Here is a 25,701-nt window from a genome sequence, read left to right on the forward strand (position 1 = left end):
CACACACACACACACACACACACACACACACACACACACAGGGCAACCGACTGTATTACAAAGCTAAATGGCAACTTGGCAATAGCATAAAATACTGGATTAAAATAATGTGCGCAAAAATACATATTAGGTATATCCATTCCACACATTCACAGAAGATGTTCCACTCCAGTCCAGCAGATGGAGGTAAAACAGACATTTGGGGGAGCAGAAGTCGAAAGATCAGAGAAAGACTCCAGCTCAGTGTTGCCATGTCCGCTCATTATAAGCGACTGTGGGCTTGTTTTTCTCCAAAGTTGCTTGTAAATATTGGTAGTTGTGGTTTTTACGGGCTTGTTTCTAAAGTGTAGTTGCTTATTTGGGCTTGTTTCCCAATGTGGTTTAAACCAGTGGTTCTAAAATATTTTCATGTCAAGGACCTCCTAGCCTCGGTATTACCCCCCCCCCCCCCCCCCCCCATCTGAAAATATTCAGCCTGCCAGGGACCCACATACGAGATTAGATGTGTGTTGTTAAAAATAAAATGTTTCAAAAAGATTCGAAATTTCCCCCTTTAGAAATAAATAGCAGCTCATGTGGGGCTTGTCTCCATCATAGACTGTAAAAATCTCCATAGACCCGGTTGCTTATTTCTCTCACGGCACCAGGCAACATTGCTCCAGCTGTTTGTTCCTCATCTTTATTGTCGTGTGCGGTCTGCTCCATCTAACGTTATTATTCCATTAACGTTAGTTGATTCATCTATATATCCATTACAAACACACTGCTGGAGTATGGTGGCCTTTGATCGCTGCAAGTGAGGAACGGTGAGAAACGAACCTTAATGATCCTCTCACACACACACAGTCCATGGTAAGCAATAAGAGACAACGTATTTATTTGTGTTTGTTTCTCTGGGGTCTGTTCAAACACGCAGACGTGATAACGTAGAATAGACATGGATGCTAGTCACTTTCCACTTTCTCCCTTAAAGTTATAGTAATGCTAGGAGGTCGGAGGAATGCGTTCACCCATGACCATCTTCATCAATTTGAAACTCCCCAATTACAGCGAGCTAGCTAGGTAGTGGTACAATCAATGATCCGTGAGGGAGATTTAAAAACAAAAAAAGTTTTTAGTTAAAGATTCAATCCGTAAGTGATTTGAACCGCCTGCCTGCGTGGGAGGCCAAAACGGCTGCTGTAGTAGAAGTATTAACATCCTTTACCAAATAGATGTAGTAGTTATATTGTATTAACATCCTTTATCATACAGATGTAATAGTATTAACATACATATGTAATAGTATTGTATTAACATATGCTATACAGATGTAATAGTTGTATTGTATTAACATACTCTACCAGGTGGTGTTTATATAGATTAAAGATGTTTAGAAGAGGCTTTGCAGTGTGAAATTCATTGAATAGTTGTGAAACATTTGCCAATCAAAAGTTAAATCAAATTTAACCTTTATTTTTATTGAAAAGGTTACGCAATATAATGCTCTACGTCTCTATCATACAGATGTACTAGTTATATTGTATTAACACGCTTTAGACTGCGATACAGATTGGTGAAAATGACAATTGTATGTATGCATTAAAATAACTTCCGGATTGCAGCTTTATAGCGTTTAGAGACCTTGGTATTATTATTATTGCTTACCCCTTGCCTGCGGGGTCTTCAAACGCTTAACCTAATTGTGTCTGAACTAATGAAAGGTCCCTTCTCTCTTACCGCTGTTCCAGATGGTGGTGAAGGGCAGGCTCGTGCCCTGTGTGTGTCTGGCCCTGCTGGGACTGCTGTGTCTGCTGTTTTACTCCCACGCCCACCTTCCCCTGGAGGAGCAGCCCCTGATGGATGTCAGTGACCAGGCGGCCTTCCTGCCCCAGGGCGTGCTCTCTGCAGGTGCCATGGAGTTCACCTCTATCGGCACGTACCGAGGCCCAGGGAACAGCGACCCGCGCGGCAACCGGGACCTGCCCATCCTCCTGTGGTGGAGCGCGGGCCTCTTCCCCCACTTCCCCGGCGACACAGAGCGGATCGACTGTGCCACTTCCTCCTGCATGGCCACGAGCAACCGGAAGGTATACACTGCAGCATACTGCTTGAACTCCATTCCATGGTGTGATGATTGAATCGCTGACCTGATCGATCCTGTCGTTTCCCCTCTCGGGGTCAGTGCACCATTAGTCTCTCGAGACGGTCTGTTGGTTCTAGAGATGCGCAATATTGAAATTATGACCGATCGCCGATTATTTCCAGGGTCATATCGGCCGATAGTGATATATTACATTATTATATTATGGTATTACGGCATTTTTGTTTTGCTCCCCACTAACAGCTTGGGAGAGACGGGCAGACTGGCTGCTCTGAGAGTACGAAGCCATTGACGGTTACACTATTATTTTTTAGACCGATTCGATAAGTAATTTTTATGCCCAATATGGCCAGTTTCAATATGCTACCGATTATATTGTGCATTTAAGTGTTTCCGCAATAGAGTCACTGTAAATGCGAATACTCCCCCTACACACACACACACACACACACACACACGTTGCAAAATAGTTGCTGCTTTGCAGAAATAGAAATTAAAAAATAAATGTAAAATATATTTTGTGAACAGAAGTTACAGACACTATTTAGCATTTGAAGATTGTGGAATAGCTGTCTGGCTTCAAAGACTACTCCACGAGTAAACCTTAACTTTTGCACCCCAGGTCCAGCTGTACAAGCGGACGGCGTCCATCATCTTCTACGGGACAGACTTCCGGGCGTACGAGGCGCCGCTCCCTCGCCTCCACCACCAGACATGGGCACTGTTCCACGAGGAGTCTCCCATGAACAACTACGTGCTGTCCCACGGGCCAGGCATCCGCCTGTTCAACTACACCGCCACGTTCCGCCGGGAGTCGGACTACCCGCTCACGCTGCAGTGGCTCCCCTCGCTGGAGTACCTGCTGCGGCCCGCCGCCGTGTCCCTGGCGGAGAAGAACAGCTGGAGGAAAGAGGGCCTGGCGCCCGTGCTCTACATGCAGTCCCACTGCGACGTCCCGTCCAACAGGGACCGATACGTGCAGGAGCTCATGAAGTACATCCAGGTACTGTGTAATCGCACTGGTTCCCCCAAACACTGGGTCGGTCGGGATTTGTGGGTCACGGACACTTTATTATGGGTTCCTCTTATTATTTTTTTATTTGCTAAATTTGGGATTTACTTATTATTTCAAAACATTTTCAAAAAACATTCCCAAAGAAAGCACAACTTTTCATGAATTAATAACAAAATTCAGTGAAAAAGAAGTAGTGAATAGCAGTTTGACGTGTTGTGAGCTTGTAGATCAGCTTTTAGTTTGGGTCCCGGGCGAACGTCTAATTTATTTTTTGGGTCACAGCCTAAAAAGGTTTGGGAACCACTGCTGTAAAGCACTGGATATCAAACTGTTCCCCGTAAGGACGCCCTTGAGAACTACTTCTGTAAAAGGACAACGACGAGGTCCTGCTGCCACATTTTGCATTGGAGAGTTAAATAAAATAAAATACTGATTAGTTATCCCTGAGTGTCCCTGAGCAAGACGTGTAACCCCTCCCCTGGGCTCTGTATTAATAGCACCCACTAAACCTAATAGGATGTGTAAATGCAGAGGACACAAGATTCACGTATGTGTATGTGCAATACAGTGCCAAATGCCCTAACAACTGGGGTCTACGTTTTATATGTATTCAAACTAAGTTGTTACTTTTTCTGCTGTCCCGTCTCTTGTTGCAGGTGGACTCCTTCGGGAAGTGCTTGAACAATAAAGCTCTGCCTCAGCACCTGGAGGATACGGCCACCGCGACGGGCGAGGATCCGCAGTTCATGAACTTCGTGGCGCGGTACAAGTTCCACCTGGCGCTGGAAAACGGCCTGTGCCCGGATTACATGACGGAGAAGCTGTGGCGCCCCCTGCATCAGGGCTGCGTGCCCGTGTACCGAGGCTCCTCCGTCGTGGCAGACTGGATGCCCAACGACCATTCGGCCATCGTCGTAGACGACTTCCCCTCGCCGAGGGACCTTGCCGCGTTCCTCCGGTCGCTCGACGAAGACGACGAAGCCTACGCACGCTACTTGGACTTCAAGAACCCCGGCCGCATCACCAACGCACGCCTGCTGCGACGCCTGGAGACGCGCGAGTGGGGCGTCAACGACATGAGCAAACCCAACTACCTCAACGGATTCGAGTGCTATGTGTGCGACCAGGAGAACGCTCGGCTGGCGGCCGAACGGGCCCATCGGAAAGCTCCCAAGCAAAGTCCGCCTCCTCGACCCAAGATGGCCAATAACTCCCACATGGGGTGCCCACTGCCCAGCCCAGGGTACGGGGATGTGCAGGACCTGCCCCAGGACGACGGGTAAATTTGTCTTATTCCATTAAGTATGCAAAGTGTGGAAGCAGGAACTAATTGCTCTGTAGTCTGTACTTTGATTTCTCTCCCCTCGGGGGCACAAGTCCCCCCCACAGCTCTGATTAATTGGCTTTCTCGTTAGGATATGGGGCCCTGATGTGATGAGCCTAATCTATTTGTATATCTGTTCACAGATGGCTGCAGATTTGGCCTCAGGACTACTGGCAGAGCTTGGAGCAGGCGGAGGGTTTGGAGTCCCTGATAAGACATAATGAGTCGGACCCGTCGCTGCTGTGGAGACACATCCAGGAGATCGCTGTGAGGAGAGCCAGAGGAACACACTGACGCCAGGCCCCCCCCCAAAAAACAAATGAAACCACGGCTTCCGTCCAGAATTACTGGGCGGGCGGGGGGGGTTGTTCCGTTTGATTATGGCCAGTTATATTTTAATGTTGGCCTCAAATGAGTCTCCTCCATTGATATGAGGCAACATCACTTTTTTGTTTTGGCAAGACAAGTTAAAGTGAAATTATACATGATACTGCTCAACAGTAACCATTTAAAGCTGCTATCCGTAAATTTCATGTCAGGATTCAAACTCAAGACAACGTCTGTATTCCAAGAGAGACTGAATCTGTTGGCAACTCCCGTTAAAATGTGTAGAGTTTGTTGTTAGTGGGAATAAAAACTAAAGACGCACCACCGGAAGAGGAGGGCTGAAGGAGAGTGAACGGGCCGACATCTGGTCTCTACACACGGACGCGGGCGGTGCCCCCTGAGGCAAATTTAAAGGATTTTTTGACCGATGGGTTCCCCAGGAGGCATACTTTGGTTAGACATAGCATTGATTAGACATAGCATTGGTCGGACTGGATTAAGGTTGATGAGGGGTGCGTTAAAACGACCAGATTAATGTTGGTGAGGGGTGCGTTAAAACGACCGGATTAAGGTTGGTGAGGGGTGCGTTAAGGGTTGGGAGAGGGTTAGGTTTAGCTGTGCTGCCCCGTGGGAGGTTAGGGTTAGGGTTTGAGATAGGTTGTCATTATCGGACCAATGGTATGTCTAACCAAAAGCATGTAAATCCTGAATGCATACCCCACAATATGTTGTTTCATGGGTAATCTACAACTGTAGATTATATAGGATTGTTAAAAACCTATTCCCCATCCATGCTGTATAGCTATGTAATGGGTATTGGGATGTCTTTTAGTTCTTTTTAAATGTAATGTTTTCCAGGTGTTTTATTGCCATCTTGTCCCTGATGTCAACACCAGAGCAGTTCTTCCTGACTTCTATTGGCCTGTAAAACACCTGGACTTTGTAATAAGTGACAATTTGGTTTGGTTTAAGTGCACAGTAATATCCTGTGTTAATGTATCCATTTGTATCTCAAGTGTGTGCCAATGGATCCTTATGGGTTCCATTTGTACATTCCGAGTTAAATTAAAACTGCAATCCATTAACTTTAATGTTCTAGCTGACACAGAAAGCCCGTTTGGACAGAGGATATATCGCGTTTTTGAGCTTCACGCAGTACCGCTTAGTCCACCAGTAGTGGTCATACCCAACGCCAGGATCTCAATTAGGCCCCATACACACATAGGCCTCATACACACATATCAAACACATCTGTGTCTGTGTTTAATGGCCGCCACAATGCTTTTCCAATGGGAGTCACATGGTTTGACCAAACATTTGTGTTTGATGGCTGTGTTCTGCCCATCAAACAAATGGTCTGTTTAATGGTCTTGGAAAAGCATTGGTCCATTAAACACGGACAAGACAGAACATGTGTTTGATGTGTGTATGGAGCCTGGGAGTCACAACCACCGCAGTCGTTTGAGTTATATATTGTATACACTACAGTATATACTTAATTTGTCCAAAATAACGCTTTATTCATGAGAAAATAAGTTATGGATTGCAGCTTTAACGGACGGTTTTACTGTGGGTGTGTGTACGCGTGTGTGTTAAAAAGACCATCAGGAAACACCACAGTATTACCTTCATTACTGTTCCACAGCAGGGGGCCGCCTGAAGGGTGTGTTTTTTAGATTGCTCTACAACGTTGCCACTTAAACAGTAATGTTTCTGCAACAGAAGACATTGTTTAACCAGGAAATGGAGAAGATGATGAATGTAATATTTACAAAGCCAAGCACACCAGCCCAGTGGGAGATCCCTCTACTCCATTTCGTACCCTCTTCTGTGGCACACAACTGCATGCTGTTCGGGGCTTTAACTCGCACCCGAGACCACAAATCTCCCATCTGTGCAATATATTAAGCTTGCCGTCTTTCCTGGTTAAGCTTTGGGTTTTGAATAAAGAGATGCCCGCTACTGTTGCATGGCAAAAACAGCCGATCTACATTGCTGGCATCGGGTGCCGAAAACAGCCCGACCTACAGGTCGAACTGTTTTCGGCACCCGACACCAGCGGTGCGCAACCAAGTATAAATTAAGGGAACACTACACCTATTTACAGCCTTATCTTCACATAATTGGTCCTCCTCACAAACACTCATGGTAAAAATGTTTTTCTACTTTGTAGATGGTTCCAAAATTTGCCTACTGATGATTGGTGGGGATTCTGCTTACTGTAAATCACTCCGGATTAAGAGAGTCTGCTAAATGCCTCAATTGTAAATTGTTAAATCTGGAAACTACAGTATAGCCTCTCAAAATAAAACCTGTTGAAACCTGCCCATTAAAAGGCATCATTGGAAGCAAACTTTGGAACCACTCAATCCACCTCATAGTGAGGACACTTAAATGAAGATGGAAGATTTAAAGCATAACTTGTACATGCATAATTTTGAGGACAATCTTGTACCACGCTAGTATTATTTTCTATATGATATATTTATATACCATCTTTATATAAATCATTTTATTTTGTAAACAATGCATCACAGAAAGCAAACATGGTATTTTCGTAAAAAGAAAAAAACCCTAAAAAATTAAATCTTGGAAGAAAACCAAAGCAGTATCCATTGAGTTTTTCACAAACAATCCTTAAATACAACTTTAACTAGTAGAATGTTAACGTACCCAACTACCAACATGAAGTCTGTTCAGTTATTTAACATGTATAACGTTCTACAGACAACTCCTTCATAGTTCACCATGTCAGACAACGAAAAGTAAAAACTTGTAAATGCATACTTTGGAGGGAAAGAGAGAAATAGGACGTTCAAACTGATTAATCTGAACAGTCTAATCATTATTGTTCATTATAGCAATCAGTCTGATAACCACCAAACGATGAGTAATGCCCAAGTTTGAGCACAATACATTCCAATAACTGTCTGAGGCCAGGGTTCTGCTTTCAGCATGTAAATGAGCATAAGGGGAGATGGGGACGGGATGGTTGGTATAGCGTCGACATGCCTGATTTATTCAAATTTCTTGGTCATGCAATGGTGTCGCGCGGTGGAAACAGCCGGCCTGCAAGCTCGCACCGTGATGTGTGCGACATATTATTTATTGCACCGTGCGCCGTGCAATACCGTACGTACGGCAGAGTGTAAATTTGGCGTTACTCAGTTTCACACTTTGGAGTTGCAGCTCTGGCAGTGGACTTTACCCCACTAGTTCTCAACGACCGGTCCAGGGGTACAAATTCTCGTCATGAAGTCTGACTCGGTGTACAAATGCCCATTTATACACTCTCGGTAAGAGAACCATAACGTCGGGTCCAGGGATAAAATCCTGTGAATAGGCTATATGTACACAGAATAACTTTTCCTACTTCCAGGTCTGCTTCCCTACTTCCTTCACAGGTGTTACTGATGATACTAATTAAGGCTCTGTTCCATGTAATGTACAGTGTTTCTCAAACGTTTTAATTTCAAGGACCCATAACTCTGAGTGTGTACAAATGGAACCGTAAGGAACCCTTACGGGGCAATTTGGAACCCAGTCAAGGACACTTTGAGGCCGACTGATGTAGCAGAGTGTTTCCAGTGAGCCAACACGCACAACAGCAGCACCCTGATTCTGTTTGACCAGAATGGAACAGAGCTTCACTAGTATCATAGTAGTAGGGAAGGGGCGCAGAAGTAGGAGAAGTTATTCTGTGTGCATAGAGCCTATTCTGAATAATCAGTGTACAAATGCCCATTTATACACCGAGTTACAGACCCGTAAGGGTCCATTTGGACCCCTGGTGGGCCCCGGACCCGTCGTTGAGAAACTGTGCTTTGACTCTGTGGCGGAGAGGAGGGGTGGGGGGAGATGGAGGGGGTGGGGGGGGGGGCATGGGGGGTCTGTTGCAAGCGTGGATACTCAGTCGAACACTTTGGAGTAGCAGCTCTCGCAGTGGACTTTACCGCCGTGCAGAAACATGTTGTACAGCAGGTCTCCCATAGGTCTGCTACACACACCACACTGAAATGACACCAGCACAATCATTACAATTACACGCTTAAGTATGACAAGGTACAGGCTTGTAGTAGCAATAACTGTTTTGTTTTCCAATAAAGGATAAGCCCCTTGAGTTGCAGCAACCTGTTTTCGAGGGGGTCCTCAATCAGGGCACAAAGCACAAACGATGACAGAAAAACAATCACACATCAACAACAACAAAACATACCCATGAGAGCTCTCACTACATCCCAGACCTTTCTACATCTGCTACACGTCATCCAAAAGAGTAAATGAAAAAATAAAGAAAAAATAAAATAAGCTATAAAAAATGTTGATCCATTTTCTATCCATTTTATCAATGGACTGTCAATTGAGTACAAGAATCAAGTATATAAAACAAGAACAGGTAGATTTGAGTGAATCAAATAAAGACATTTGGAAACAGGAAAGTTTTACAAGGCTTTCTTACAGAAACCCTTGAGGGGAGAATTCTCCCTATAGGGCCTTGCAAACGGGGAGCGATAAAACGCGCCTATAGTTCATTTTCAATGAGACCTTTTTTTTTACGCTTGCGTTGTTGTGCCCCTCTTCAACAGACCTGGAGGAGACCTGTGTTGATCCAGGCAACAGCGCCTGCATTCCTCGCTTCACGTTTGCAAGGCCCTTTAAGCTTCATTGTACGTCCCTCCAGTACAGTATACAGTATACAGTATACAGCAGGCATACAGCGATGCAAACAACCCTGCCTCCAGGCCACTGAGCATGGATGTCCTCTTAATGCTTAACAAACAAAAAGAAACAATCTCAACTATTCTAGCTGTGCTTCCGCTAATCACGCTATTTCTTCATTCACTCTTGTGTGTGTTTTTACGAGTTCCGTCTCCTTCTATGGCTTACGAATGGATTATTCCATTTCACGGTGCAGTTTAGGATCATTTGTCACTTGGGATCGGTCGTTTGATTTTGTGAATCAATCTAAATACAATGTGGTCGTTGTTGCTTGGGTTACTTGAAAAGGTGCTTAAGGCAAACAATTATTGTGGTTATTATTGCCATTATTCTGAAGATAGGGTGGTGTGTACCTGGAAGCAGTCAGGGTGACAGCTAATGTTGAGGTGCTCGATGGTGATCTTGGCGTCGTTGCCCACCTGCTCTCCGCAGTACGTGCAGGTGGACGACTCGGAGACCCTGGGAGACAACGGAGCATTATGGACAGAGTCATCACTTGAGTCAAAGTTAGTAGGCTATATATATACATATATATATATATATATATATATATATATATGATGATGATTATAGTATGATGATATGATATGATGTAAAGTACAGATCTCCAAAAATCTGCTCAAGTACAGCACTCAAGTAAAAGTACTCCATTATTGTCCAAAAGTGGATGGAGACGAGTCGACGACAGAGGCAGGCAGGGGGCGTTATTGACCCCGATGTCATTCAATTCAATTCAAAGGAGCTTTATTGACACTTGCTTCAAAATATAATAAAAACATTTGAAAATGGGGAAGTATATACAGTTGGAGGGGGTACAGCATTGTGTAAAACGAGCTATGTCACATTGCGTCGTTATTATACATATGGGTATAATGTTTTTTTTAAACACATCGCAGAAATCTTTTGTGACTGCAAAAGATTTCGGGACAAATAGCAGCATATTTTCTCATATATTATTATTATTATTATAATATTATATTATCAAGACTATTTAAATATACAAAAAAAGCCTGAAATTTAAGATTAAAGGTCTGTTTCCATGCACAGCTCTATGTGGAGATAACCTGCTGTGGCCCCGGGGTGTGGTCTCTGCCGGGTCATGTGAGGGAACTTAAGACGTGTAAACAATCCTTTGATGTCTTCGCTTATAGCTTCCTAATGAGCACATGAGCTTGTGTCTTATTGCTTACACATATCCGCTTTCCTCCCCAAGAGCTACACATATCCGCTTTCCTTCCCAAGAGCTACAAACACCACAGGCGAGCTGTATAGCCCAGTGGTTCTCAACCAGTGGTCCGGGGACCACCAGTGGTCCTTGAGGGGGTTCCAGGTGGTCCCCAGCTAAATGCTGGAGAGTTGGTAACCAAATTGACCCTTATTAGATCTTTAACTATTGAGGGTGTCAAGAGTTAAATTATTGTTAAACATCTGAATTACTTATTGACAAGAAGTCTACACAGTCTTAACAATAAGAATTGATATTTTCATCAGCATTTGCCTGTTATCTCTCCTAATGCATGGCATTGTGGACAAAAACAAAATATTCTTTAGTTTTGGGTCCGAGGCTAAATGTCATCAAATGGTGGTTCGTGGCTCAAATGCTGAATAAATAATGGGCCCTGGTATCAAAACGGTTGAAAACCACTGGTATAGCCAGACGATCAGAGAACTCCACCTAACGATACATCTGGGGAAATCTAACTTCAATGTATTGGGGGTGTATTTTTGCATAACTGTCAATCGTTTCCATGTTTAAACATGATGTCTATACATTTTCAAACATTTTTCAAAAATAGCAGAAATAGCAGATCAGAAGCTTACAACACATGTTATAAGCTTGTAGATCAACATATTTCTGCTACTTTGTGCATTATTTGGAAAGAACACATTTCCTTAGTCAGTGATTTCTTTGTATATTTAAGTTATGTGTCATATCTGCCCTGTGCAATTTGTGATTACGAAGCCTAAATTGTTAACGTTCCAATGTTCAATGCAAAAAACACAATTAAATCCTTAATCGCAATTGTTAGTGTGACAATTAATCGCCAACTTCAATGTGTAATGGTGACAGCCCTAGGCAGTGGCTCAGCAGGTAGACTTCCGTTTGCTTGGCAAACAGAAGATTCCCGGTTGGATCCCGGCTCCTCCTGGGTTAGTGTCCAAGGTCCTCATTCACAAAGGAGAAATACGCCAGAGTGTAACGGAAGCGTATACAGATACTAAATATCATCGTATTTCTCTGTCCGATCACGCTGCGATTTGCTCCCGTCTTATTCAGGGAAGCTGGTGTAATCACTTCATTTGTGCAGATCGCAGAGTGTAGCCTTTCCGCATTTTTCCCAAGCGATTCGCCTGGTGTCGCCTGGTTAGAACGCCCATCCCACACCATATAAGGCAACAGGAAATATCGAAATACGTCATCATAGCCTGCACCGGCCTTTAAATTATATACAACAGCCGCGGTGAGCTTGTAGAGCAGTTAATTTTGACAGGCGGGTCTCTGCACGGACAGATCTTCAAGCAAACAGCGCGAGTTATGTATATAATTATAAACGAAACTTGCCAACTTGGCACGCATTGCTTCACTCCTTGTTAAATGTCAGAACGTTAATAAGTTAACTGATGTTAGAGTTACTTTCACATAATGAGAAAGAAGTTAATTTGTACTGTTCACCACACGACCAAATGCGATATTACAACTCGGCAATGATAAAAGCCCTTACTGATGAATGCACTGCAGGGTTATAAAAACAATTGCACACTCGCCTGCAGAGGTAAAATAGATATCCGATTATCAGCTGCATTGATTCATGCGGGGAATAGATTAATAGCATCTCACTGTCATCTGTCTGAATGCCATGTGGAGAATGGATTTGTTCTGAACCATATACGGCGGGTAGCCTCCTCGTCAGATCCTCTTTGTCAGCCTAAGTGCAGGTTCATTTCATGATGTCGTCATATTAAAATGATTAGCGGGACATTTGGCACCAAACTTGATTGATCTCATGATGATATCTATCAATGTAGTAGCCTACAGCCTAGCAATAAGTTCCCCATATTATAATTAATTAAGGTGCACTGGCTTAAAACTATGACTGGCCGAATTGCACGTGCTGATGCAATAATGTGGACTTCTATTTTTTTTATAGGGCTAATTAGCCCTGGTGACTGCTGTCTGTCTGTCAGACCGGCATGTCTGTGAACCATAGAAATCATCTGTCCTGTCCGGGCCGGGCTCACCGCGCCGTTGTATTCATTTTTAAATGTGAATTTCATCCAGATTGGACTGTTCAGCGGCAGCATGCTGCCCCCCCCCCCCCCACACACACACACACACACACACACACACACACACACACACACGCACACCGACAGTCAGACTGACTCAAAGGAGCTCCGTAACTTAACAATTTCAATAGGCCTACTGCAGGCATTACTACACTAAACAACGTTGGATTCGTACAGTGCAGAATGCAGATAAGTGTATGTTCTTATTATAATTGTGAGTTTGTTTTTTAACATGCTGCGCGAGTCCGCGAGAGCCGATCTACAAGCTCACAACGCGTTGCACTGCGAGTAGAAAGCTGTCAAGTGAGCAGCGCAATCGCGCATGCTAGAAATATCCTAATAAATAAATAAAAAGGTGTCGGGCTTGCAGGGGCAGTTTCTGTATGGGCTAACCTGCCTCTAGAATGCATGCATTTAGGCATACAAGTGATACTTGGCTTTTATATAAGCTATCATTTTTTTATGTGCTGACCAATGTTTTGGACACATATTTTATCTGAGATTTGGGGACTTTTAATTGAGTCAGCATGAAGACTAAAGCCTTCTGAATAAATCTACGCCAGCAGTACACGATCCTCTGAGCTGGCGCAGCTTTTAGCGGAGTTTCCGACCAAACAACGTCACCGTCAAGTTCACGTTCAAGTTCATGAATTCCCACGTAATGTGGGAATCCACGTAAATGCCTGTCCGCTCACGCTCCGCTCACGTAACGTCACTTTATGAGCGTAAACGCCGTTGTGAATGAGGACCAAAGTGTCCTTTTGCAATAGACTGAACCCCTAAGCAAGTTGGTGGCCTTGCATGGTTTCTTCCACCAGCAGTGTGTGGACGTGTGTGAGAATGGCTGAAATAGTGCACATTGGAAAGCGCATTGGAAAGCGCTATTAAAATGCTAGGACGGCGGTGAAAAAAAACCTAAAACGACAACAAAGTTTGCCCTATATGGAATTTAGATGTCACTATTATTGGTAGGCAGAGATCTCCGATTGATTTTGGATGATGGTCTTACTCTCTCTGTGTGTGTGTGTGTGTGTGTGTGTGTGTGTGTGAGTGTGTGTGTGTGTGTGTGTGTGTGTACCTGGAGTAGTTAGAAGGTCTGCTGTAGGAGGAGGAGGAGGAGCTTGATGTCAGATATTCAGATCCGCTACAGACAAAAAGAACAACCAGTGATTCATTTGCAGTGATAAAAACTCCCGTAGTGTAGATTACAGTATTATTATTATTGTTGCTGCTGTGATTCAAATGTGTTTACCTTCCTTCCTGGTCTCTGGCGTTATGTAGGGACAGCTCACCGGCGTCGACATACTCCTTAACAAACACACATCCCCTAGAAGAGAGATGAGCGACATGGATTCATAGATCACAGACAGATAAACATAATAATAATAATAATAATCAGCTCAACGCCACATAATTATTGTCAGCCTTTAAAAAAAAACACACACTTTTTGGACTCAGGTTCTGGCGTTTCAACACGAGGGGTTTCCTCGACGTCTGTGGCGCTGGAATAGGTCTGATACCTGGAGAAACAGACAGAGAGAGAGTGAGAGTGAGAGCAGTGCATCGTAATGTCATCCGTCAACCACTGACACCAGCCAGACACTTTAAGCACATGTCGGAACAAAAGGACCTCCACTTCAGTCAAACCAACGTGGGCTGGAGTTAATCACCCCCCTCCTGCACCCCACGCCACCCCACCCGTCAATCGTTACCAGGGCGCTTCTTAACGGGCTGTGATTTGACATCAAAAGGACAACGCTAACACACATCATTAATTTGACATCGGGGGACTGGAACGGAGCTGGCGATTAGAAGAAAGGAAGGAAATGAGGGCAAATTGAAAGATAATGGGAGGGAAGAGCTCATCGTTCGCTCAGATCAGTAACGCAGTTGATTGGGAGGTCGATAGTACACACACACACACAGGCCTGGTGGACAACAGGTGTGCAATGGTAACCTTAGATCCACGCTGCCTCAGTGTGAAGCACGTACAGCTGTTGTTCCCACAGGGCTTTGGCCTAAATATCTCTCTGTAAACCGGGCCAACACCTAAGACGCCTCCATTATGAACCACAAAGACTATAGGAACATTAACGCATTCTGAAGGGAAAGGGGTAAGACCAGTTCAGGTGGTGGGAAAAAGTAGTCGTATGTTTTACTAGAGTAGAAGTAGAGTAGAAGTATCAATATTGCAATGTCGAAATGTCGAGTAAAAGCAGAAGTACTCATTGTGCAGAATGTCCCATTTCACATATAGCAATTTACAATTACAATTTACATTTTAGGCATTTAATCCAGAGAACAAAAAGAAGCAAGAACAAAAAACATGTTAATACATCAAATACATAAAATTTGTCATCATGAATCATATAAGCTAAGAACCCAATAGTGGAATATCTATATAATGAAACTATGCGTAAACACTATAGTGTGCCATGTCTACATACAATAAAAGTTACATAAGTTGAGCCTATGCATACGCCTGTAAGGTTGTCGAGGCTAGGGCAAGTGCTACGGGCTAAGATGGAGTCTGAAGAGGTGGGTTTTCAGACTACGGCAGAAGATTGGGAGTCAGTCTGCAGTTCTGATTGCAATGCATAGTTTTGGAGCCAGAAGGGAGAAGAGTTTGGGACATGTGGAACGTTGTCCCGGCGTTTTTAGCGAAGGTACTTCCAGCCTCCCTGCGTTGGTTGATCGGAGTGCGCGGGAGGGTTTGTACTGGGTCCGATCAGACTTGCAACATATGGGGGTGCCATACTTGTGGTTGCTTTGAAGGCTACAGTAGCATCAGGGTTTTGTACTCGGAATGGAGGGAGCAGAGAAGGGGAGGACAAGCTCACATTGAGAGCTTGTATAAAATCTACAAATCTGGATCCGAGATTTAGTGGAGTAGAAGTAAAAGTATTGGAAATTGGAAATACTCAAGTAAAGTACAAATACTTCAAAATTGTACTTAAGTACAGTACTTAAGTAAATGTATTTAGTTACTTTCCACCCCCCCCCCCCCCCCAGCACACACGCACACAGTTGCACAGCACCTGCAAGCTCCCCTCTGTGCGTACTATGACTAATGTACACTACTTTTCTTTACCTTCCATTTGCTATTCTTTATTATTTGTTGATGTTACTGCTGATACAATGTTGTAGAGCCAAAAACTAATAATTGTAATCCTGTGTACTCATAGTCTCATATACAAGTAACAATAAAGAATCTTGGACCCCCAAGTGGTTCACAAGGCATGGTTTTCAAAGTAGGAATACAGTAATATGTCCTGATATTTGGGGTTCTGATTTCACAGTCTAGTGCAAATCCCAAATTCCCAATGCGGAACCAGCTGAGAGCCAAGTGCAGTAGATTAATTTAAAGTGTGGCAATTCAGAAAATCATTCAAGAATCCGGAAGATTCTTGAAAGACTTGCTGAATTGATATTTAGCACACTTGAATCAAGAAGAGCAATTTATACTGTAGAAAATGTATTTATTTGTCTTATGCATTATAATTATTATCTTTGATTAATTATTATTTTGATTTATATGCAAAACCCATATTGTATAACACACAGGAGACATCCTTGACGAACGCAAAAGATTCAGCAGGAGTCAACAGTCAAATGTGATTGACACAGTGGCTGTTATAAAAACCCACGCTGTGCTCTTAAGGTTAACAAGATCACAAACTCACCGATCCATAACTGGCTCCAGGTCGCTGTGGTGTGTCTCCCTGGGAGGAAGGAAAATAAACTTTTATTCCACTTTTACAAAGAGCCTGCCCCAGTCAATAACCTGGACTCAATCAATGTACCAGAGGGCTCCTCTCTCTCTCTTCCTTCATCAGCACATTGAGCGCCTCCCTCCATACCAGAGACAGTCATTCAGTCTTTCCCGTTTTTTTTAATCGAACCAGGGTGTGGTTTTGTTTACCTCTCGTACCTCGGGGCTTTCCTCTCGCTCGCCTAAACCCTCCTCCTACGCCGAAAAATGCTCATTCACCTCTTATGGAGGGTGTACAAATAATGGACCCCTCAGGGCCCGTTTGTGCACCCTCGTAGAGTTACAAATGGATGCATTGCCACTGAGGATTTGACTGTGTATTCCAATCCCTGCTAATGGTAAACATTACCTGTGTCATCTCTCCCTCCCTCCCCCTCCCCCTCTCTCCCTTCCTTTTTAAAATAAATGTTTGCATCGTGGCTATGAGTGTGTAGCCTTTTTTCTTTATCCTCTTTCTTTCTCCAACCCTCCACCTACCTCTCTCCTCCGTTCCTTTCCCCCTCCCTCCTCTAGCTCTGTCTGTTCAAAGTTGAACTATGGAGATAAGGTTTCTGGCCGACAGCAACGATATAAATAATTATAGGTGAGACGATTCACTTACCTCCCGATTCGATATGATATCGATACCTAGGGTGCTGATTGGATTTATATTGTGATTCTTAAATATATTGCGATCCGATATTGCGATTTATTGCGAGTTTTGAGTTACTTTGCTTTTATAATACTAGAACATTTTAAAACTATTCTAAACAATTTAGACCATGAAAGGTTCAATAATACACTTGTTCAATGCAGCCAGATAACGTCAGTCAGTCTTTCTGACAATCCATTCTGAACTTTACGATTCGATTTTAATATTGTGGCATAAAAAAAAATCGCGATATATCCATGAATCGATTTTTTTTTGCCAACCTCTATAAAGAAATGTGCTTTAATCTCCACCTAACAAGGCCGAGATACTGCGGCAAAATGTACCTCTCCTCCCCCTCTGGCTCCTGCTCATCTTCATCGCCCTCCTCTTCCTCCTCCTGGCTGGAAGGAGCGACTGCGTACACGGTAGGCGACGTCCAACGGTCCCACGGGGAGTCGCTCTCTGAGGATCTGAAGACCACAAAACAAAACATGAGCTCAACATCAATCCACCACACAGTGGTTCTCAACATCAACCCATCACACAGTAGTGGTTCTCTAACTATTTCATGTCAAGGACCCCAAAAATCTGAAAATATGTTGTTCCAGCCAGGGACTCCCCAGAAGCAAATATTTGAGTTAAAAACATTTGCTGTGCAAGAATACATATTCAAATGTTTTCACACGTTTTAATTTTTTTCCCAAAAATAGCAGATCTACAAGCTCATAGTTTAAAATAATGGTTAAAGTGGTTAAAAGCTAAGGCGACACAGATGCGTTCCAGATGTTAATGGGTTATGAGATCTTACATCACTGTAGGGTTAGAAAACATGAGATCTTACATCACTGTAGGGTTAGAAAACATGAGATCTTATCACAGTAGGGTTAGAAAACATGAGATCTTATCACTGTAGGGTTAGAAAACATGAGATCTTACATCACTGTAGGGTTAGAAAACATGAGATCTTATCACAGTAGGGCTCACAATGTGTCGCGATGAGACACATTGTGAGCTTGTAGATCTGCTATTTTCAAAAGATTGTAATACATTTGAATTTAAAGCTTGTCAAATGGGACATCTGCATAATGACTACTATTTTTTTACTTTTGGTACTTTAAGTACATTTTGAAGCCAATTATTTTGTACTTTTACTCGCGGAAACTTCCAGACTTGCACTTGTATTGTAACGGAGTATTTCTACGCTGCAGTATCGATACTTTTACTTGCGAGTACTTTTTCCACCACTGACAAGCATGAGATCATCTCCATCACGGTAGCATTAGCAAACAAACAGCCTGGACATTGTAAATTGCCGCGAGCACATTTTGTTTAGCGAGCTTGTAAAAGGGAAAGTGTTAACGGATATACGCTGCAGATGACCCATTTTGTATTGTGTTTTTGCAGCAGCAGCAGCAGCAGCACACCCCCGGGCCGTCACTGCACAATTCCTTCTGGCTCGGCGAGTTGAGTGTTCGCGCTATGAAAGCCTGGTGACCTCGTCATAGTGAACAAGGGTTTGTGTGGCAGTGTTGATTTTGTCGACTACAACTAAATGTATTGACAATTTCGTCAACAAATAGAAACTACACTAAAATGTTAGGAAAGGACTTGTGCACAAGAGATCCAGTATAAGTAAAAGACACAAGTCATTTTAGACTTGGTTGCATGCTGAAAATAGCCGATCTACGAGCGTTGTGAGCTTGTAGATCGGCTATTTTCAGCTAGTCTAAAAATCAGACATTACGACGGCCTCAAGGCCCCCCAAAATACATTTTAGTTGACTAAATAAACCGTAGATTTAGTTGACTAAAATCGTATGATGTTTAGTCGCCTAAAACTAGACTAACACTAAAACATTCCAGGTGACAAAAATGTGACTAAAACTAAATGAAAACTATTCAAAAGACTATAAATGTCAAAAAGCCCTGGCTCCACAGTACCTCTCAGGCCTCCTCCATAAACCTCCTGTGACAAGGAACCTGCGGTCCACAAATTTGGACCTCCTCTCTGTCCCCAAGGCAGTCAAGCGAACCTTCGGGACAGAGCGTTCAGTGTGGCAGCCCCCCCACCCTGTGGAGTTACTCTCTTCCAATAGAGATTCGCCATGGACTCTTTTAAGGCTGCCTTGAAAAGACACTTATTCTCTCAGGCTTATGGCATATAGTTTTTGATTGTTGTTGGTACATTTTGTAAAGCGTCCTTGGGTTCATGAAAGGCGCTATATAAATTCAAGCTATTATTATTATTATTATTATTATGACAAACTAAAATCTAAATTTGCTGTCAAAATCAACACTGATAGCCGATATGAACCTGTGGGGGCTTTTTAACAGTGGCGCAAGGTAAACTAAGTAGTAAGTACATGTACTTATAGGCATGTCACAATTACATAATCGCCTAATCGCAATTATTTTTTGCATAATTGTAAATGTCCGTACAATTTTTTTTTTAAAATCAAAAATAGCAGTAATAACAGATCTACAAGCTTACTTGTGTTGCTGTTGTAAGCCATTTTGTACGTTTTTAAATAAATTAAATGTGTCAGTGATTTCTTACATTTTTTTCTCCTCCCCCTCTGGCTCCTGCTCATCTTCATCGCCCTCCTCTTCCTCCTCCTGGCTGGAAGGAGCGACTGCGTACACGGTAGGCGACGTCCAGCGGTCCCACGGGGAGTCGCTCTCTGAGGATCTGAAGACCACAAAACAAAACATGAGCTCAACACCAATCCACCACACAGTGGTTCTCAACATCAACCCATCACACAGTAGTGGTTCTCTAACTATTTCATGTCAAGGACCCCAAAAATCTGAAAATATGTTGTTCCAGCCAGGGACTCCCCAGAAGCAAATATTTGAGTTAAAAACATTTGCTGTGAAAGAATACATATTCAAAGATTTTCACACGTTTTCAATTCTTTTCCAAAAATAGCAGATCTACAAGCTCATAGTTTAAAATAACTTGAACTTGCGCCACTTTTTTAACAGTGGCGCAAGGTAAACTAAGTAGTAAGTACATGTACTTATAGGCATGTCACAATTACATAATCGCCTAATCGCAATTATTTTTTGCATAATTGTAAATGTCCGTACAATTTTTTTTTTTTAAATAAAAAAATAGCAGTAATAACAGATCTACAAGCTTACTTGTGTTGCTGTTGTAAGCCATTTTGTACGTTTTGAAATAAATTAAATGTGTCAGTGATTTCTTACATTTTCTTTGTATATTTAAGTTATTTGTCATATCTGCCCTGTGCAAGTTGTGATTACGAAGCCTATAAGGCAAACAGAAGTACAAATTGTAACGTTCCAATGTTAAATGCAACAAACACGTTATATTAAATCGTTATTACCTTTACTTCTACATGACATCTCACATGCAAAGATTGTACCTTTATTTGAAAACGTATTGAAAAATTATGTGAAAACTACCGTAATTTGTCAGGGTTTTAATTACTGTATACATTGTGGAAACTTGTGAAAGGGCACGGGACTTTTATTCTACCTCTGAGGGTGGATTCTGCCATTGCATTTCAATGGGAATGGAGCGGTTTGCTGCTATTTGCAGATTTCTCAAAAAATAAAATTCCAATTGAAATGCACTGGCAGAATCCGCCCTCAGAGGTAGAATAAAAGTGCTGTGTGACCGTGCCCAAATGGGATATTCTGCACAACGGTTTTTCTACATGGTGGTATTTACTTGCAGAAAAATACATCTATATATATTGTTGAGTACTTCTTCCAGACTTCCACCACTACTTTTAAATACTGAGGTGACTTACTTTATCTCAAACGTGACCACTGTGCGTTGTTCTTCCACATGGCCTGCAGGTGCACTGGGTGCTGGGCTGAGAGGGGAAGAACATACAGTAAAAGGCTTTTAGTGCAGTGAAGACATGGGAGAATGGGAGGCAGATGAATGAAGAAGTGAACCGTAGAATGTAGAGTCTGTGTGTCTTTGTGTGCAGGGGTTTTCAACTCATTTTGACCCAGGGACCACCAACGTGACTAAGAGCAACCTGGGGACCACCACTATTGTGTCACTGTGGAGTGGGTCCATCATAGTTAGACCAATTACACTATCACAGGCTACATTCATGAGCTGGGCCAAAAACATAATAATCTAGTTTTCAAGCATTGTATTGCCAGTAAAGAGCAGGGATATCATTTGGCAAGAAGCACAGCATTTTTGTTAGATACAGCCACATTTGAATGCATCAACTATTTTTTTTCCCCTGGACCAAACGGAAGTCCTCTCTCAAAATATTATTACCGGTATTCACATGCAAAAATCACACCACAGTGCCATTTTAGGTCACCCAGCGGTATTGCAGCTGTCCACACTCAAATTGACATACGGAGTTTACGGACACACACACATCCATACTCAAATAGACATACGGACAGACACACATAGCTGTTCATTGGAGCGGTTATGCACCGCTCAAAAACCAGAGTAGCAAATGCTGTTGAAAACCCATGTTTGTGTGGACCGTATATAGTGTGTCTGTGTATACTGCGGCAGAGGGGGCGGGGGAGGGGGGTGAACCCAAAGTGTGTCATCATCACCTCTCCTCTACAGTGGCAGTGGTGTGTTCTGGGACGCCCGACTCCCACGTACGGGACCAGGAGCGCTCGCTATTGAGACTGGAGAGACACACAGTGGAGGGTGGGTTGTCACCATCAGGACATTTTGGTTGCTATGTTTTTGACACTGAACATACAGTATAATAATAAAAATAAACCTTTCTAAAACACAAATATAGCACAGGGCAGATAATCGACAAATAACTTATATTAAATATACAAAGAAATTACCGACAATGACTGGTGCCAATACTCAAAATAAATAATATACTTTCAAAAATTGTCCATATTTATTAATATAAAAGTCACTTTTTTATAGTGGAAATGGATGATCTACGCTCGCATCGTCTATTTTTGAAAATGTAAATTCACTTTGCAACATGGAAAAGATTATGCAAAATCATTTAGATTGTCTCAAATTAATTGCCATGGTGCGATGATGTAATAATTGCGTGGCCGTTCTAAGTGGAGTTGGTCGGTGATGCAGAACTTCTTGACAGACCAGGCGGAACAAACCAAAAAAAAAACAGCAATTTAGTGAAGTTTGAGACCGTGGATTTGCTCCAGTCAGTCAGCAGTGGTGGAAAGTAACTAATTTCCAATACTTTTACTTCTACTCCACTACATCTCAGAGGCAAATATGTATGAACTTGTCTTTTATACTCCACTGCAATTATTTGAAAACATTAGTTACTCAAAGTCCTTAGTTACTTTGTAGATTTGGATTATCATCACAAAACAAGAAAACATACAGTAACCACTTCAGCCCTATATACATTTGGGCCATTTGAAAAATAGCCCAAGTTCACGAAGTTAAGATTCTCTTCTACAAATTCTAGTTTGTTAAGTGAATCGAGCGAGTGCAGCGCCTATGGGAGAGTGCATAGGCGATTCACGAAGCAACGATTGTCTTCTACAAACAGAACAGAGTAGTTCTACATTACAGTATTGCTACTTTCACACAAGTAAAACATTTGACTACTTTTCCCCACCACAGACAGACAACTCAGACACCCTCAACACCACTATGCACCAGAGACTGAGACTGTCTGTAATACCGTTCAGTGTCAGTGTCGATGGGGATGACGTCCTCGGCCAGGGAGTCCAACGCATCATCGATGCCACTCATGCTACGTGAAGCACACATACACAAAACATTAAAAACACATTGGTTGAACTTGTGCCGCATTCAGTGCCATGTTGTTTTTGTGAGTCACCGCTATTATTCCATCCACAGATTTTATAATAAACACCACTTAAGGCAATATGAGCTCTCAGTTTGCACAGAGACGTTATTTACTTAACTAAACCTCACCTCATTATTTGTGGGCTGGGATGTTCCTCTTCCTCTTCGTCGCGGGGTGTGTGCGGGGTGAGATCTGCGGAGCTGCATGCGGAGAGCAGAGTCAAGGTTTTGCATGACAATAAATGCATATCTTCTTCTGGTGGTGTTGATAGGTGGCATGTCATGAGTTATTACTGATCACAGTTTAGAAGGGCTGGTAATGGGTCGAGAAAACTGAAGCAACTGTCACATTAGAGATAGCGCCATGCTAGGTATCAGTGGCAAAGGCAGAGGGTACAGTATAATAAATAATAATAACAACTCAGAGAGAAACTGCAGCAGGTCACAGAAACCCGTAATAGAGGCAAAGTGTCTCCCAATCAGAAAACGCTGCATTATGCATGCAACATGCCACACGGATAGGAATCAGGCCGGCTGCGAAACACAGTCACAGCTTACCAATCCAATATGATTACCTGTTGGGGGATGTTCTCCCTATCGGGTATGGATCAAATGGATCAGCCAAGCTGAAAAACAATTTCACACTTATTTCACCCTCTATTGTTAGCAAGCCCCTCGTCATGTGTCAGAGGGATTGTTATGTGGTCACATTGACTCTCCAGACTCCCCACTTTAACTATAATATTAATATATTATTTTACTTCAGCTGTTGAAAAATAGCAGATCTACAAGCTCATAGCGCGGCACCGACTGCCACGCTATGAGCTTGTAGATCTGCGATTTTAGAAGAATCGTGAAAATGTGTGCAATTCTCGGAATATGTATTCTTTCACAACAAACATTTTAACTCATCATCTGGGGGGGGGGGGGGGGGGGGGATCCCTGGAACAACATATTTTCAGATGGGAGTCCGCGGCCAAATACGTAAATTTTTGGAAGACATTTTGTGCTCGGAATGGTAAATACAAACACGGATGGGGAGCGGAGGGCCAAACTCTCAGAGTGTCTCTGGCAAAATGACACTGTAGCCCGGCCAAAAAAAAACAGGGTTTTAATGCATTGTTTATTTTCTCTTGCTTCACCCCAGGCGATCGCTGGTCCTGATCAATACACACATTACAATCAATACTCATTACAGCACATAAGCCATCCATCCATCTTAGCAAGTGTGTGCCGTTCTCCGTTTAGCCACTGAAAGCCTATAGATACTTGGTTGATCGGGGTCCCCAGGGCTCTATGCTTGGCCCGCTATACTTCTACACCACAGCGCATCACCATTCATTGTGAGATTTGTTGTGTACCTAGGCTTGGGGACTGTGAGAGCTCATGTGAATGTTTTGGTTTTCATACTCCGAGCTGCTGTTGATCCAGCCTGAGAGGATGGATAACCATCCAGAGAGGATGGTTTCATCCATCCATCCTCCCTGTGGAATTGTTTAAGACAGTAGAAACTGTCATAATTAATATTCATTAGTCATATATATATATATATATATATATATATATATATATATATATATATATATATATAATCCATTCTATGTCTGAACTCTAAATGTGTGATTCTTTGACAAAGATGGTCATCACAGATACAGTATGTAATTATAATTGTATTTATTTAAGATATTTTTGTAGCTTTTTTCTGCCTTTATTGATAGAACAACAGTAGAATGACAAGAAATGTGGGGGAGAGATGGGGAGTGACACACCTCAAAGGTCGGCGTGGATCGGGACTCGAACCCGCAACACGCTGTCAGGCTGGATTACCAGCCTAGGTGCCCAGGCGGCTATACGCCAGCCGCCCGGGCCGATACTATGAAATCATGAACCCAGCTACCATGTCATCTCCCTGTACCTCTGTGTGTCTTCGGCCGTGTCGTCCGTGTGTGGAGCTGTGTCGTCCGTGTGCAGTGTTGTGTAGTCCATACACGGTGTGGCGTCGTCTTGGCGCGGTGTCGTGTCCTCTGTGTGCGCTGTTGTGTTGTCTGATGTGTCATCGTTGAACGATTGTTCACTGCTTAGGCTGAAGGGGATGATTGAACACATAAGACATTATAGTTATACTAGTTAGTTTCAGTGGTGTAAAAAAGTACTCACATTTTTACTTAAAGATGGAGTGCCATGATTTTTGTATATTTTTTTTCCAGTTTTTCATGTGTTTATGAGGTGACAGTACTTCATTAGCTCCCTTGGTGTGGTTCTTTTTTTTTTTACTATAATATTTATCGATTTTGCAACCCATTTTTTTCACCCAGTGTAAATTATCTAATGTAATCCTGAGCACTACTCTTCCTCTGCCAACCTGGGGGGACAGCAGACTGATCATGCTTCCTTCTATGCACGAGTAGTCCAAGCTGCTTCTTTTCACCTGACAGGGGGAGTTTCCCCGGCCGGACGTAGCACGTGGAAGGAACACGGTATTCCGACCAGTTCCTTTCACCTCCATCAGGCACCCCGGCTGGCCAGGGGGAGGCAGTTTAGAGACCAGGATTACTGCATGTTTTTGTGAGGGTACCTACTACCTACCTAAAAAAGTATTGGCATCAGTGTGTACTTAAAGTATCAAAGGCAGAAAGTACTCATTATGCAGAACGTCCCATTTCAAGTTTTCAAATGTACAGTATAAGAAGCTCCGATGCATTGTGAGGTGAGCTTGTAGATGGGCTATTTTCAAATGGCTGAAATGTACAGTATCTTTTTTATATACTGTATA

General features: G+C 42.9%; 2 protein-coding genes across 7 annotated transcripts in view; one reads left to right on the top strand and one right to left on the bottom strand.

Moving 5' to 3' along the window:
• Positions 1 to 653: 653 nt before the first annotated feature.
• On the top strand, positions 654 to 7,354 carry pofut4 (protein O-fucosyltransferase 4). Of its 2 annotated transcripts, none has more exons than XM_079510539.1 (5): positions 654 to 852; positions 1,731 to 2,069; positions 2,706 to 3,086; positions 3,755 to 4,377; positions 4,566 to 7,354. In XM_079510539.1, exons 1-5 carry the CDS (start codon positions 850 to 852, stop codon positions 4,714 to 4,716), a joined length of 1,497 nt encoding a protein of 498 aa, XP_079366665.1. In that variant the 5' UTR covers positions 654 to 849; the 3' UTR covers positions 4,717 to 7,354. The 2 variants fall into 2 exon arrangements, with proteins under 2 accessions (XP_079366665.1, XP_079366666.1); XM_079510540.1 differs by having other exon boundaries at positions 654 to 806.
• The window catches only part of znf185 (zinc finger protein 185 with LIM domain), a 37,146-nt gene continuing 18,691 nt past the window's right edge, over positions 7,247 to 25,701 (bottom strand). For all 5 annotated transcript variants that reach the window (XM_079510490.1, XM_079510489.1, XM_079510487.1 and 2 more), the window contains 14 exons: positions 24,844 to 25,011; positions 23,504 to 23,554; positions 23,058 to 23,129; positions 22,801 to 22,872; positions 21,725 to 21,802; positions 20,938 to 21,003; positions 19,716 to 19,847; positions 17,504 to 17,629; positions 16,440 to 16,478; positions 14,202 to 14,276; positions 14,009 to 14,083; positions 13,835 to 13,900; positions 9,822 to 9,927; positions 7,247 to 8,760 (listed from right to left, as the gene is read on the bottom strand). In XM_079510490.1, the coding sequence (XP_079366616.1) occupies positions 8,659 to 8,760; positions 9,822 to 9,927; positions 13,835 to 13,900; positions 14,009 to 14,083; positions 14,202 to 14,276; positions 16,440 to 16,478; positions 17,504 to 17,629; positions 19,716 to 19,847; positions 20,938 to 21,003; positions 21,725 to 21,802; positions 22,801 to 22,872; positions 23,058 to 23,129; positions 23,504 to 23,554; positions 24,844 to 25,011 (1,228 nt within the window). In that variant the 3' untranslated portion in view covers positions 7,247 to 8,658. The remainder of the gene's footprint in view (positions 8,761 to 9,821; positions 9,928 to 13,834; positions 13,901 to 14,008; positions 14,084 to 14,201; positions 14,277 to 16,439; positions 16,479 to 17,503; positions 17,630 to 19,715; positions 19,848 to 20,937; positions 21,004 to 21,724; positions 21,803 to 22,800; positions 22,873 to 23,057; positions 23,130 to 23,503; positions 23,555 to 24,843; positions 25,012 to 25,701) is intronic.

Source organism: Electrona antarctica (genome assembly GCF_951216825.1).
Source record: "Electrona antarctica genome assembly, chromosome: 1".
In the NCBI taxonomy this organism is placed as follows: Eukaryota; Metazoa; Chordata; class Actinopteri; order Myctophiformes; family Myctophidae; genus Electrona; species Electrona antarctica.

Excerpts from the sequence above, each read along its gene's own strand:
- pofut4 (XM_079510539.1), top strand. Across the intron at positions 2,070-2,705 it reads TGGCCACGAGCAACCGGAAG|GTCCAGCTGTACAAGCGGAC; the intron begins GTATACACTGCA and ends TTTGCACCCCAG. Across the intron at positions 3,087-3,754 it reads AGCTCATGAAGTACATCCAG|GTGGACTCCTTCGGGAAGTG; the intron begins GTACTGTGTAAT and ends CTCTTGTTGCAG.